Source organism: Amaranthus tricolor, chromosome 12 (genome assembly GCF_026212465.1).
Source record: "Amaranthus tricolor cultivar Red isolate AtriRed21 chromosome 12, ASM2621246v1, whole genome shotgun sequence".
NCBI classification, from domain to species: Eukaryota; Viridiplantae; Streptophyta; class Magnoliopsida; order Caryophyllales; family Amaranthaceae; genus Amaranthus; species Amaranthus tricolor.
Genome location: NC_080058.1, coordinates 8,765,761 through 8,778,778, shown reverse-complemented (window position 1 = coordinate 8,778,778; position 13,018 = coordinate 8,765,761). Strand labels below are relative to the sequence as shown.

The following is a 13,018-nucleotide window of genomic DNA, read 5'->3' as shown; positions in this document are numbered from 1 at the left end:
GTTCTTATTATCCTATTATTATTCTCTTACTTGGTTTAGCACCACCTTCGGAGGAAAATGGTACACATTTTCTTAACTCTCTCGTTATGTAATATTTATTTATGGTTACTCGATAATATAAAAGCATGATCAACATGATCTTATTTTAGTCATTTAAACTTTATATGGTAATATTAAAGTCATATCCAGTTTAGTGATATTTTTGTCAAAACAATAATACTTTTGGGACACTCGAAAAAAGATTCATATATATGGAAATTTTTGATTAATATGATAATATAAATATATATGAATTTTACTAGTTAAATAAACTTATGTGTTTAAAATGATTCCATATCATCTTGGTGTTTTGATAAATTTTTAATCGATTTATTGGTAAAATAGTCAAACAAATTTGTTAAAATGCTTAGCATTGTTTTTCTCTAAAACTCATTTCATATAGATTTTGGACCCTTAATAATTTGTCGGATTATGTTATTTTTATAGTGATGATAGATCCGTTTTACTATTTTACTAGTTATTTGATAAAATATGTTATTAAGTACTTAGAAATATTACCCTTGACTGTTATGATTATTTATGACACAATAATGACTTAGTTTAGCCTCAGGAATCTTAGTATAGCTACGAAAATTTGTTATTTAATTAATATTAATTTATTAGATACTAGTAATTTGTTTCTATTAAAAGGGTAGAATTGTCAAAAATTTGACTAGTGGAAGTTTGACTTATAAGAATGTAAACTATTTCGGTTTAGAGTCTTGTTTGATATTGCATGATATTGATTGTATGACTTTGATAGTAAGGCAACGTCGAACCATGGACCGGCATGTAAAATCCCGGCGTCCGTGTTAGCCGGCACGTAAAATGTGGTGTCAGACAGGGGGTCCGAGAAAAACTCATCCTGTGAAGTCTCGAGCATAACAGTATTGAGAGGAGTGACGACTCCCACTACAGTTAGGTTTAGGACTATGGTCCTCACCTAACCAGACCCTTACATATATCAGTTGTCATTATTGTTGTGATCTTGTGATGTGCTATGATGGTAAAGCTATGAGGCTTAATTGAACTTGATTAAATAAGCATTAAGGTTACCAAGTATTTAGTAGCAGTAATGAACTTCTGCAAGTATTGAGAATGTAACTTAATGGCTTAGTAAAGGTCAATAATGAGTAATAACCTTCTATATTGTGCTTGATGATTATTTTGTAAGCATGATTTAACTATCGCATCATAAGCTTGTTGAGAAAATTTTACTCGGCTTTATCGCTGACCGATTTAATCGGCTGTCATCCGTATTATGGATGACAGTATTTTGCAGGAAAAATTAGCTCAGGTTTCGATCCAGGCCGCAACTTTAATTATTCTATCGAGGACTTAGCTTCAATGATTTTACTTGATGACTATATTGTACTTATGTTTTTTTATCGTATTTAAGTAAACCTTATTTTATATTTTCTCAGTTGTAAGATATATTTTTACTTATGTTTTGAACATTTTTTTATTTCAAATGGTTTTTAGCAGTTCGGCGTTTTACACTTCCGCATTATTTATCTTAAGTATAATTATTAATGTTAATTATGTAACGAGAGTGCCGCTCCTGCTACACTAATGCCCAATAAAAGAAAGTTATTACATAATAACACAAAGTAAGCGGCCTGAAAGACACCTCCCGTGAAAAGAAATCGTCATTTCGCGAGCCATGTAAAACTACGCGAGCCGCGAAATGAAGACATACAGAATGCACTCCGCACCCCGCGGACCTCGGCAGTAGCTCCTCCGCGCCCCGCGAACCTGGGCAGCAGGTTCTCCACAACCCTTCTCTTAATTCATCTACTTCAATGGGGCTTGCTAGTTTGAGTCACCATTAACAACAAGATTCTTCTTTCTTATTTTACTTATCTTTTACTACAATTTACATCTTCAATTACAACTGACAAGCTCAATACACAAATTTATCTTGTATATCTTATATTTAGTTAGCGGGATGAGACGAGTTCACAATAAGAAGTTCATATGCTGATAATCTGTATTAGTTGGACTATTTAACTCATATATAAAGTGTACCGAGACCGTCTTATAAAAAATTTATGTTAGTTTGCATAGTGTCTCCAATTATCTCCCTACTACTCAATTAATTCCAAGCGTATTGCATACTCAAATCTTACGATAGATGCATCTCAAAAACTAAACTTTATGATACTAGATTTCCTAATACATTTCTCTCACACCCATATAGTAAATCACAAAACTATTTAAATACGATCATCCGACTTTTTATTTATATAATTTACAACCTATGCTTTCACATTCTCTTTATTCGTTATTATTTATCTTTAATCGAATTAACTTCTCATACTCGTCCTTAGTTTCCTAATCTTGACTTGATAGCTCCCAAACTGACTTTTGAAACCTTTTCCGTTGATTCCTTTACTCTCCTATAAATGATTTCCATAACCAAGCAAATATCTTAGAAATAAATGAATCATTGTTTCTAAACCCTTCAAAAAACATACATATAAGGGATGCAGGCGGGGCGGGGATGGGTCCCGGTTTGATGGGTCATGGGGCGGGTACGGGTATAAAATTCATACCCACCGCGGGGATGGGGATGGGGATGGGTTTTAGGTGATACCCGCCCCGCCCCCGCCCCGCCCCGCCTCACGAAATGTACAAATTTTGAGAATTGGAATACCCTAAATTATTTTTCAAATTTCTGAAAACCATGAATTTTTTTACACCTATAATTAAGTTTGGATATAAATTTATGTATTGTGGGTGATTATATTGTTATTAATTTCATATTTTCATGATGCTTCATTTGCTCACAAGGTTTTTGGTAAAATGTTTGTTTTGTAATTTGATCGGATCTCTGGTTTCGTTAATAATATTTCATTATTCTGATATTATTAGCGGTTCATTTAGCTGAATTAATGAGTGTTAATAAAAACATAATGTGATTCAGCCATGAATACTACTTCATAAGGTCTAAGATCATGTTTTTTAGAGTAAGGTTTATAATCATGTTTTTTCTATTTTTTATCCTTTTTTCTCAATAAAATTTGTTTATATTCATTACGAGTTGTGTAGAGGTAGGCGATATTAAGTGATGATTAGACGGGGATTTGAAAATAAATATGTGACACAGATGGGCATTAAGCGGGGATTTGACGGGTGGTGGGGCGGGTAAAATGGGTATTAGACGGGGATGGATACCCAGATGGAGATGAGGATGGGGATGGTATTAGGTACAAACCCATCGGGGCGGAGACGGGGAAAAAAATTATACCCGCCGCGGGGATGGGGATGGGGATGGGGATTGATTTACCAGATGGGGATGGGGATGGTAACGCCAATACCCGCCCCGCCCCGCCCCGTTTGCATCCCTACATATAGTAAGGTTTAAACCTGAGTATATGTTATCACATAGGGAAGCTCATACTAACTGAACTCGTACACATTTTAATACTTCTAAGGGCCCTGGATTGGGGTTACTAGAGGGGAAAAGATAGCCCAATAAATAATTAGGATTATTTAAATGGACTGAATTGCAAGTAAGTAATTAATAAATCTGTTAAATTTTACCCAAAATAAGAGGATACTTAGTACCCAGCCCACCCCAACGTGATTCTTCCCTCAAACTTGTCTCCATCTTCATGTGGCTCTTACACCTTGCTTTATTTTCTTTTGTGTTTATGTCGAACAACATACTTTACTACCTTAAAAACTTTTATCCCCTTATTTTATTCTCCTATACTGTTTATGTTATAAAATTTGCTCCCAAATTGATTAGCTTCATACCAGGCGACCCCTAAATATATGATTCTATACATAATTTAAATGTTGTCAGTTGACAGCAATGGCCTTTACTCTATCAATTAAGCCTAACGCCAATCACACCTCATAAGGTTTGAAACCATTGGCTTAGAAACATAAGAAATTGTCAATATCAGAGTTTGTTTATCGACTAAAACTATATGGAGTACATATTAAACAATTTATTTTGTCTACGTTATTTGTCTTTTGGTAAAAACTGAGAACTTACTGAAGGTTCACTTCAGTTCAGTTCAACTGAATAGACAACAAGATGGTCTTAGTTCTCGTGGAACAACTAAATACTCACTTCGCTTCACTCACAAAGGACTTATTCAGGGCAGCAATTGTGAACAATTACTTGAAGGAAATTTTTTATTGAACAATCTAAATTCTTCGTACAAATGAGAGGATCCCTTTATATAGGAATTCCAAGGCAAAATAACGGCTATAACAAGGAATAACTAACACATTTTAAAGAGCACGTGATAGGCACGTTTGTTTTAAAACAGAAACAGAAATCAGAAAAATTATGCTAAGTATGCTTCCAGGTCTGATCTGTCTGACAGGGGACCTTCATCTCCCTTTCTTGGTGTCTTAATGTGATCGTTAGGAGGCAATTAAGGTCTTGATGGAAAGTTCCATGTATAGAGATTCCAAAACTACCCTTGGCGTCTCCTGGGATGCTCAGGTTGGCTCTGTGGAAGAGCTGCAAGGTATGATGGTCAGCAGGTGGTGGCTGGCAGCTCTGTTTGTGGTGTTTGAAGCTTCTGTTCTGTTTGCTTGTTGTTAGAAAGTCTTCTTCTGATTTCTCTTGGTCTTGTAAAGCCTTTATGATCATATTTGGCCCATATTGGATGCTAACATCATCAGTTTGTAGGGCTTCCATATCAGGTTCATCAGGCACATTGATCCCATTATGGTCTTCAATGTTTGTCTTTGTTTGTGGTCTAAATTTGGATCATTCCCTCCTTCTTGGAAAAAGAATTGTCCTCAATTCTTGACCTTCTCCTTGAATGCTTGAGCTATCCCAATGGTGAGACAAAGTTGTTCATGCGTGCAGCTCACTGATGCACATACCTACTGTAATGGCACACTGATTCTGCACCTACTGTTCCATGGTTCTGATCTGCACAATACATGGATGGTGGTGCTGCTGCTGGCTGTTAGGACATAAGCTTACTGATCTGCACAATACATGGATGGTGCTGCTGCTGAAGTTTCCTCAATCTGCACACCAACCTGTTCTACACACAATTAGGCGTGCCATTGACTTGCTGTTGCTGCTAAATGTGTGTTTTACTTGCTGTTCTGATATGAATGCACACACATGTTGATTCCTTGTTGTATTGAACTTATCTCTGCATTCTGTTCTACATACAAACACTCCACAAACCAAGTCCCCCATAATCATCACACATGTAAGGATGAATGATCTTGCCTTTACTTGCATAATCAACCACACCCATACATTAAACAAGCTTACCAAAAAGATTAGCTTGCTTCTATTGCCAAGACTACATTCAACTTGTTGTATTCCCCCTTCTTAGAAAAAATTCGACCCCGAATTTTTGTAGGGTTAAACTCAACAAATTTGCTAACATGATCAAACTCAACAAAATCATCAATCATTACATACTCATGTTTCTTTGCTGGCTCTATTTGTGAATCATCTTCAAAACTTGCATGAACATTGGCCACATGTAATACCTCCTGTCTAGTACAACGCAAATCATCACAAGATGTCTCCACAACTTCTTCAAGATCATCTACAATCTCTACACAAGATGCCTCAACATCTCCTTTAAGATCATAAATCACCTCTACACAAGATGCTTCAACAATTTCTTCACTATTCTCCACAATGGATGGTTCTTGATTGTTATCAAAAGAAGAAAACAATGGTGTGCTTTGTGTATCAACATGCTTCGAAATGATTTCAAATCTAATCCTAACCGGATCAACATAAGTGTTATACTCATGAACAATCACCACTTTAGAATCCCCATATTGCTCTTGCAATCTTTGTTGAAATCTCAGCTTTTCTTATTGAAGATGAAGCTTCCTCTTCAAGCTTTGCTTTTGACTCCTAACATTCACCAATTGTTTATGCAAGTTATCAACTCGCACCCAATGCCCAAGTCTTTCATAAATCTTTTTTAACTCTTCAAGACTGGCTTCCTCATCCTCCAATGATGCTAGTTGAAGGTTTTCAATGGCACAATCTAGTTTATCCAATGGTTTATGTATGTTCATGTTCACTATTGATGACTTGGTATTCTAAGACTCAAGAATTTCTCAAAAACAAAGTGTGAGAATAAGGATAAGAGTGAAAAGAAAGAAAGAAAAAGACACGAGGTTTTGGAAGTTTTGTGTGCACAAAACAGAAAACTAATAGAACCAATCAGCACAATTTCAGAATCTGTGTGCTCAACTTTCACTACTGTGAACCCAATGAAACCACATTTACTTTTGATGAAACTTGGTGAAAACACACCCCAAGTTGTGTACAAACACCCCAACTTGAAATTACTCAAAAATATTGTGTGGTTTCATCACAAATTAAATTTTACTACACACATATAGTCTGAACTGTTTCTGTGACTTTTGGTCAAAAACACTTGCGCATCTTTTTTTCCACAACCCCAATAACTACACAACAAGGATCACCAAAAACTAGACTCAAAATGGATTAATGTGAAAAAAGAAACAATGAAAAATACTCAAAAATGAAGGATAAAAAGATAAAATACAGAAGACAAAAGAAACTTCAACTATTCTGTATTTTTTGCAAATCACAATGAATAGGTCATTCAAGAAACCTATAAAAAGTATGTAAAAGTGCACAAATGATGTGGTTTGATGAATGTAGGATAGTGATGGATAATGTTATGGAAAATGAAGGCCAAAGAAAGGAATCTTGATAGGTTTTCGAAGACAACTTACCACGGTGCACAGAACTGATCAGTTGTGCGCAATGTGTAAAGAATCATGCATATCTCCTTCACTACTCAACCAAATCCAATAATTCCAAAGCAAAACGTTCGCCAACTCAATGAAAAATATTATGCAAAAACAGTTTTTAAAAATCACCTCAAACGGTCCTCCAAATCGATCACGTTTCAGACCCCAAAACTGACAGAATCTGAAAATTTTTACACCTTCGATGTCTTTGTATTTTCCCTTCTGTGCGTACCTTGCCCTCTTCGTGAACCGTGCTCTGATACCAAGTTGATGCGAGTATGGGATTGAATGATCCAAGAACCCGATAATTCCTTCCTACAACTATGCCAAGACAAATCTTGACACAATGAAACACACACACAAGCCTTCTGTTTTGTATGAAACAGAAGGTGACCAGAACAATTCCTTTGGAATGGTTCTGTGTCGTGGATAGAAACAAGCGACCTTCACTCAGCCACTGGCCTCTTCCTCACAGTCAAATTAAGATTTACTCTCTTAGTTCTCGTGGAACAACTAAATACTCACTTCGCTTCACTCACAAAGGACTTATTCAGGGCGGCAATTGTGAACAATTACTTGAAGGAAATTTTTTATTGAACAATCTGAATTCCTCATACAAATGAGAGGATCCCTTTATATAGGAATTCCAAGGCAAAATAACGGCTATAACAAGGAATAACTAACACATCTTAAAGAGCACGTGATAGGCACGTTTGTTTTAAAACAGAAACAGAAATCAAAAAAATTATGCTAAGTATGCTTCCGGGTCTGATCTGTCTGACAGGGGACCTTCAGCTCCCTTTCTTGGTGTCTTAATGTGATCGTTAGGAGGCAATTAAGGTCTTGATGGAAAGTTCCATGTATAGAGATTCCAAAACTACCCTTGGCGTCTCCTGGGATGCTCAGGTTGGCTCTGTGGAAGAGCTGCAAGGTATGTTGGTCAGCAGGTGGTGGCTGGCAGCTCTGGTTGTGCTGTTTGAAGCTTCTGTTCTGTTTGCTTGTTGTTAGAAAGTCTTCTTCTGATTTCTCTTGGTCTTGTAATGTCTTTATGCTCATATTTGGCCCATATTGGATGCTAACATCATCAGTTTGTAGGGCTTCCATATCAAGTTCATCAGGCACATTGATCCAATTATGGTCTTCAATGTTTGTCTTTGTTTGTGGTCTATAATTGGATCACCCCATGACCATCCCTATCAGAACCATCCCTGATTATCAGTACAATTATCATATTGAACATGAGAGATAATGAGAAAAATAACAGAACTGTCGAGCTTGCTATCGGGAAGTCTGTTATAAATGAACTTAACACCAGCAAAAACACAAATTCTTTAAACAGTTTCCGCAGAAAATAATACTGAGAATGCTAATCTCCAATATGTGATTAAGCCAAAAAAAATATTCCTTACATAATGCAGCTTGCAGCAAGGTGACTGAGAGAAAAAAGAAAGAGACATGCATAGTCTGCATATATGGTCGTTAGACAGGCGTCATAAGCACATACAAGCAGTGGCGAATTCAGACCTTAAGTTCAGTGAAAGTACAAATTAGTATAGAAATAATTCATTAAAAATATTTCAAACATACCTAGATTAATCCAGCATGCGTTTGCATCATAGATATAATTAATCAGTACTAAGTTAATTAATAATAATGTTTAGCTCAGTTATTAAATGCACATGTCAACAATTTTTGAGGTTAGGTTGTGGAATCAATCCTTGTTAACTACAATTTTTTAAAATTAGGTGAGTGCCCTCAAGTGCGGGCGGGTGAGCCCCTTGGCATACCATATATAAACACAAAGTGTAAATAACACGTCATATTTAAGATTCTTTGTATTTTAAAACATGTTTGGAAGTGCAAATCAAATATGGAAAGAATAGGAAAAAAAGGGTCAAACATCGCCGATGAAATTCCGATTAGGGATTTAAGCAAAAAAACCATCAATGTCAATGCACGTGCACAAAGCTTTGCATATTAAGCTATTGTGAGTGTTAATGATTGAGGTTGGATTAACGACCGGGCTGTGTTTCTGGATTCACCAAAAGAAAATTTGGATGTCAAGAGCATCAACAAAAACACAAGTCAAAATGTTACTAGACGGGATGCAAGTACCAGTGTTTGATCCTTGATGCTCTGGTATGACACTACTTAGACACCTCATTTTAGGCATAAAATTGAATATTTAGACGTATTTGACACTTAAACATGCATCGGTATCCGACATTAGTACTCGATTCCAACATAGTGCTAAACTTTTATCAAATAAAAGCACAGGAAGGCGATAAACTTGGATAACAGATGATATAGCAGTTTCACGAGCACATAAATGAAAACAAAGCTTGCTGGCTGAGAGTAACTTGATGCACAGAATAAAAATCATATGTACAAGGTTAATGAAGGTTTCATCTATATCAAATACCAACAATAAAAATAAAAAATAAAAAAAATAAAAAAAACTCACTCATATGGTCAAATGGCAAGAAAATACTTATTATGTGAAATTGATGTTTGATACCAAAGGTCAATTGAAACAACCTTTTTGTTATTATTAATAGGAATAAGGTTGCTTATATCCGATGTCACAGACTTCACTTCGGTGGGAGCCACTAACGACATTAGGGCAATGAAATTTGTATCTTTAGTGAATCATCTACCAGGTGGGTCAATGTTGCTTTATGCCAAAGCTAGCAAAAAAGATAATTAATGAAACACAAACTTAAAAGATGATTATTGGGACAAAAGAACATAGTTAGAGAAAGAGTCAAAATTAATCTAGAATAAATCTTGAATGCACAAGAATCATAGACAATTACAAATTGCATAACGGTTTTAAGTGGTGTTGTAGCCACAACGTCATCTGCAACTTCACGTATAGAAATTTGTCGGGTAATTCTCCGTAGAATACATTCCAAACTTTATATCATGAGAGACCAACAGCCGTACTAATTTCTTTTTAATGTTCGTATCAAACCTGTTGATTGTGAGCTAATTTGATGCAATAATAGAGCAGCTATCTTGCTATAACCTCGGTTTTAATTCTAATCTGAGTATCGGAAATCCTCATGTTCTGTTTTTTAATTGTTAAACTTGTCTCACTAAATGACTTTCTGTGATAAGGTGCAAAACATTGACAATAAACTACTCCCTTTTCATTACACAGGTGTGGGATGTGGGTTCGAATCAAGAGGCGGTAAATATTGTATCTTCAACTCCTGATAGAGGCAAAGCCGCTAAGAGATTGGTTGATCATGTTGTTCGAGCATGGAAGAAAAGGCGACATGGAATCGCAATGGATGATATCTCGGCAATTTGTCTCTTTTTTCACTCCCCCTCATCTTCTACTCACGAACACCTATTTGAACCTGATATATTTACTGAAATAGAATAAGATAAATCGGAAAAAACTCTAAAAGATCACACAACTTGTTTTTTAGGTTGTGCTTGGTCGGTATAATATGTTATTTATGTGAAAGTCAAATTCTCTTATGTGCTCCTTTCATCGTTGTGCATTTATTTTGTCCCATAGCTTCAAGAATTCGATTATGTCTTTATTTATATTTTTGATTACTGCGGAAAGGGTGAACTAAGTGAGAACCAAATTTAGAACTTCGCTTTAGGAGCTAGGCAAAGAGGGAATGAATGCCATGTGATCTTACAAGTCAAAAGAATATGCAACAAAAATCCATTCTTTTGCACAACACAAAAGTAATAAAAATAACTAAAAACAGGCGATCGTTCCAAAAATTAAGCAAAATTTTAATAATGGTTGCATCGTACGATCCTACCAAGATCAAAAATATAAGTGACAGAATTATAATACGATTTTACCATCCAATGATCAAATAATTCGATCCAACAAGGATAGTCTCAATCATAAAAAAATTCTTAAATTCTAACTTTGACTTACATATTTAGGATAAAGAAAATTCAAATACTCACCAACTCACAATTCATGAATGATTATCATATGTATTCCTTCTAATCAGTCAAAAGATGAAATCAAATAAATATTTATTTACACATCGAAACTTTAAAGATGAACTAAAATGAACAAGTATTAGTAATAAATCAATTATTCTATAGCATATCAAAACACATTTGTAGAATCTTACGATCCTACGATCTATTCTACCATTTCAATCCTACCCCTTATGATCCCGATTCAAACAACCTTGAAGCCATAATAACAATCATGGAGTCAACAACAAAGCCTTATGAGTTTTGAGATTCTGGAACCATTTTGTTGAATGTTAATGTGCTCTTTACTGAAAACACTACTCATACTTTGCCAAACAAACCCTTAGATGTCAAAGTATCTTTTAAGCAACTCCTTGTCCGCATCACCAATATTTAGATCAGAGAGTAAGTCCACAAATGACGAGATAGTTTGGTTAAAAGCGGCGAACCCTTTATCTCGCATAAGGCAGACAAGCTTCGCAACCCTTTTAACATCCTTAACCTCAAGAAATGCTTGAATAATTATATTGAAAGTGAATTCATCCGGGGAACATCTAATGCCATCCATTTTCTCAAATAGTTCATTAGCATCAGTTAACAACCCGTTCTTACACAAACCATTGATCATAACATTATATAGACGCACATCTGGATATAACCCCTTAGCTACAACAAATGAGAAGACATTTACAGCTTCTTCATGTTTGCCAACATTCCATAACCCACGAATTAAGATACTATAGATGATCATATTTGGGTGAACTTCGTTCCTCTTCATGTTCTTTAACAAATCCATTGCTTCATCCATCCGTCTATTTTTACATAGACCATCCAACAATGAACCATACGTAACCACATTCGGTTTGACTCCATGACATTCCATTTCCTTTAAACACTTTAGTGCACTTTCAAGCTGGTTGTCCTTGCACAAACCATTAATGATTAAATTGTATGTGACAATATCAGGGGTTATTCCTTGAAGAACCATCTCATTCATAAGGATAGGAATTTTATCACTATTTTTAGACCTAAAATATCCATTCAATAAAATGCTGTAGGATATAACATTAGGTTTACAACCTTCTTTACCCATCAAATTCATTAGCTCTTCTGCCTTGTTCATGTCACCGCGTAAACAATATCCATCCATCAACGTATTGTAAGTGATTAAATCGGGGACTTGACCCTTTTCCGTCATTAATCTAAATACAGCTTCCGCCTCATGAATCCTACCATCCTTACAATACATATCGATTAACATGCTGTAAGTCAGAACTTCAGGAATTAAGTTTTTTGCCACCATCTCACTAAGCATATCCTCCGCCTCTTTCCACCTCCCTAAAGTGCACATTCCTCGGATCAAACTAGTATAGGTAACGACATTAGGTCGAATTCCCTTAACTTGCATCTCAGAAAAAAGATTAACGGCCTCATTTATCAACCCGTCTTTAGAAAGACTATCAATAATGGTGCTATAGATGACAATGTTAGGCGTACATTGGGCATGAGACTCCATGTCTCTAAGGAGCTTAAGGGCACCAAGATTGTCTCCAGTTCTACATAAACCTTTAAACATGGTCCCATAAACAACCAAATTGGGTTCATATCCAAGCTTTACAATTTTATCCAATAATTGAATAGCGCTGCCTAATCGATGGATATGAATAAAGCCATTGATAAGTGCATTAAAGGTAACAATGTCAGGCTGATAACCTAGTTTAATCATGTAGGAAAGAACCGCAAACCCTAAATCAACACGACCTAAGCGGCAATAACAATTAGCCATAATAGAAAGGGAATGACCATCCGGACGGAGACCTGAGAAATGCAACTGCTTAAAGAGAGTAATGATAGAGGAAAAAGGGGGATTGGGTTTCATTTTAGACATGGCAGTAAATAACATACAAAAATCAACAATAGATGGAAGAGGACGAATGGATTTCATAGAATGAAAGAGGGAAAGGGGATGATCAATTTTGTTAAACCCTAATTTGGATTGATGTCGAACATAATCAAGGAATAATTTAGAATCAGCAACATGAACATCTGAAGCGTAAGTGGAGATTTTTCGATGACAAAAATGAAATCTAAGATTACCTGGAAATCTAGAAGGGAAGAGAAGAGCAATTGGAAAGAGAGAAATAAGATCAAACCCAGATTTGGTAGTAAACCTCATTGTTAGAGTATCGTGTTTCCCAGAGACTGGTATGGAGTTCAGTTTTGATATCTAGGCGCCATGTCTATAGTTTGATGGAAGGAATGGAGATGGCGGTACTGCATA

At 35.8% G+C, this 13,018-nt stretch overlaps 1 protein-coding gene across 1 annotated transcript; it reads right to left on the bottom strand.

The window, feature by feature from the left end:
• Positions 1-11,080: 11,080 nt before the first annotated feature.
• Positions 11,081-12,913, bottom strand: LOC130828530 (putative pentatricopeptide repeat-containing protein At1g12700, mitochondrial). Its single transcript, XM_057694496.1, has one exon. The coding sequence runs from the start codon at positions 12,911-12,913 to the stop codon at positions 11,081-11,083; it is 1,833 nt and encodes a 610-aa protein (XP_057550479.1).
• Between the last annotated feature and the right edge of the window lie 105 nt (positions 12,914-13,018).

Bases quoted from the DNA above. Each gene is read 5' to 3' on its own strand.
- LOC130828530 (XM_057694496.1), bottom strand. From the start codon at position 12,913: ATGAGGTTTACTACCAAATCTGGGTTTGATCTTATTTCTCTCTTTCCA.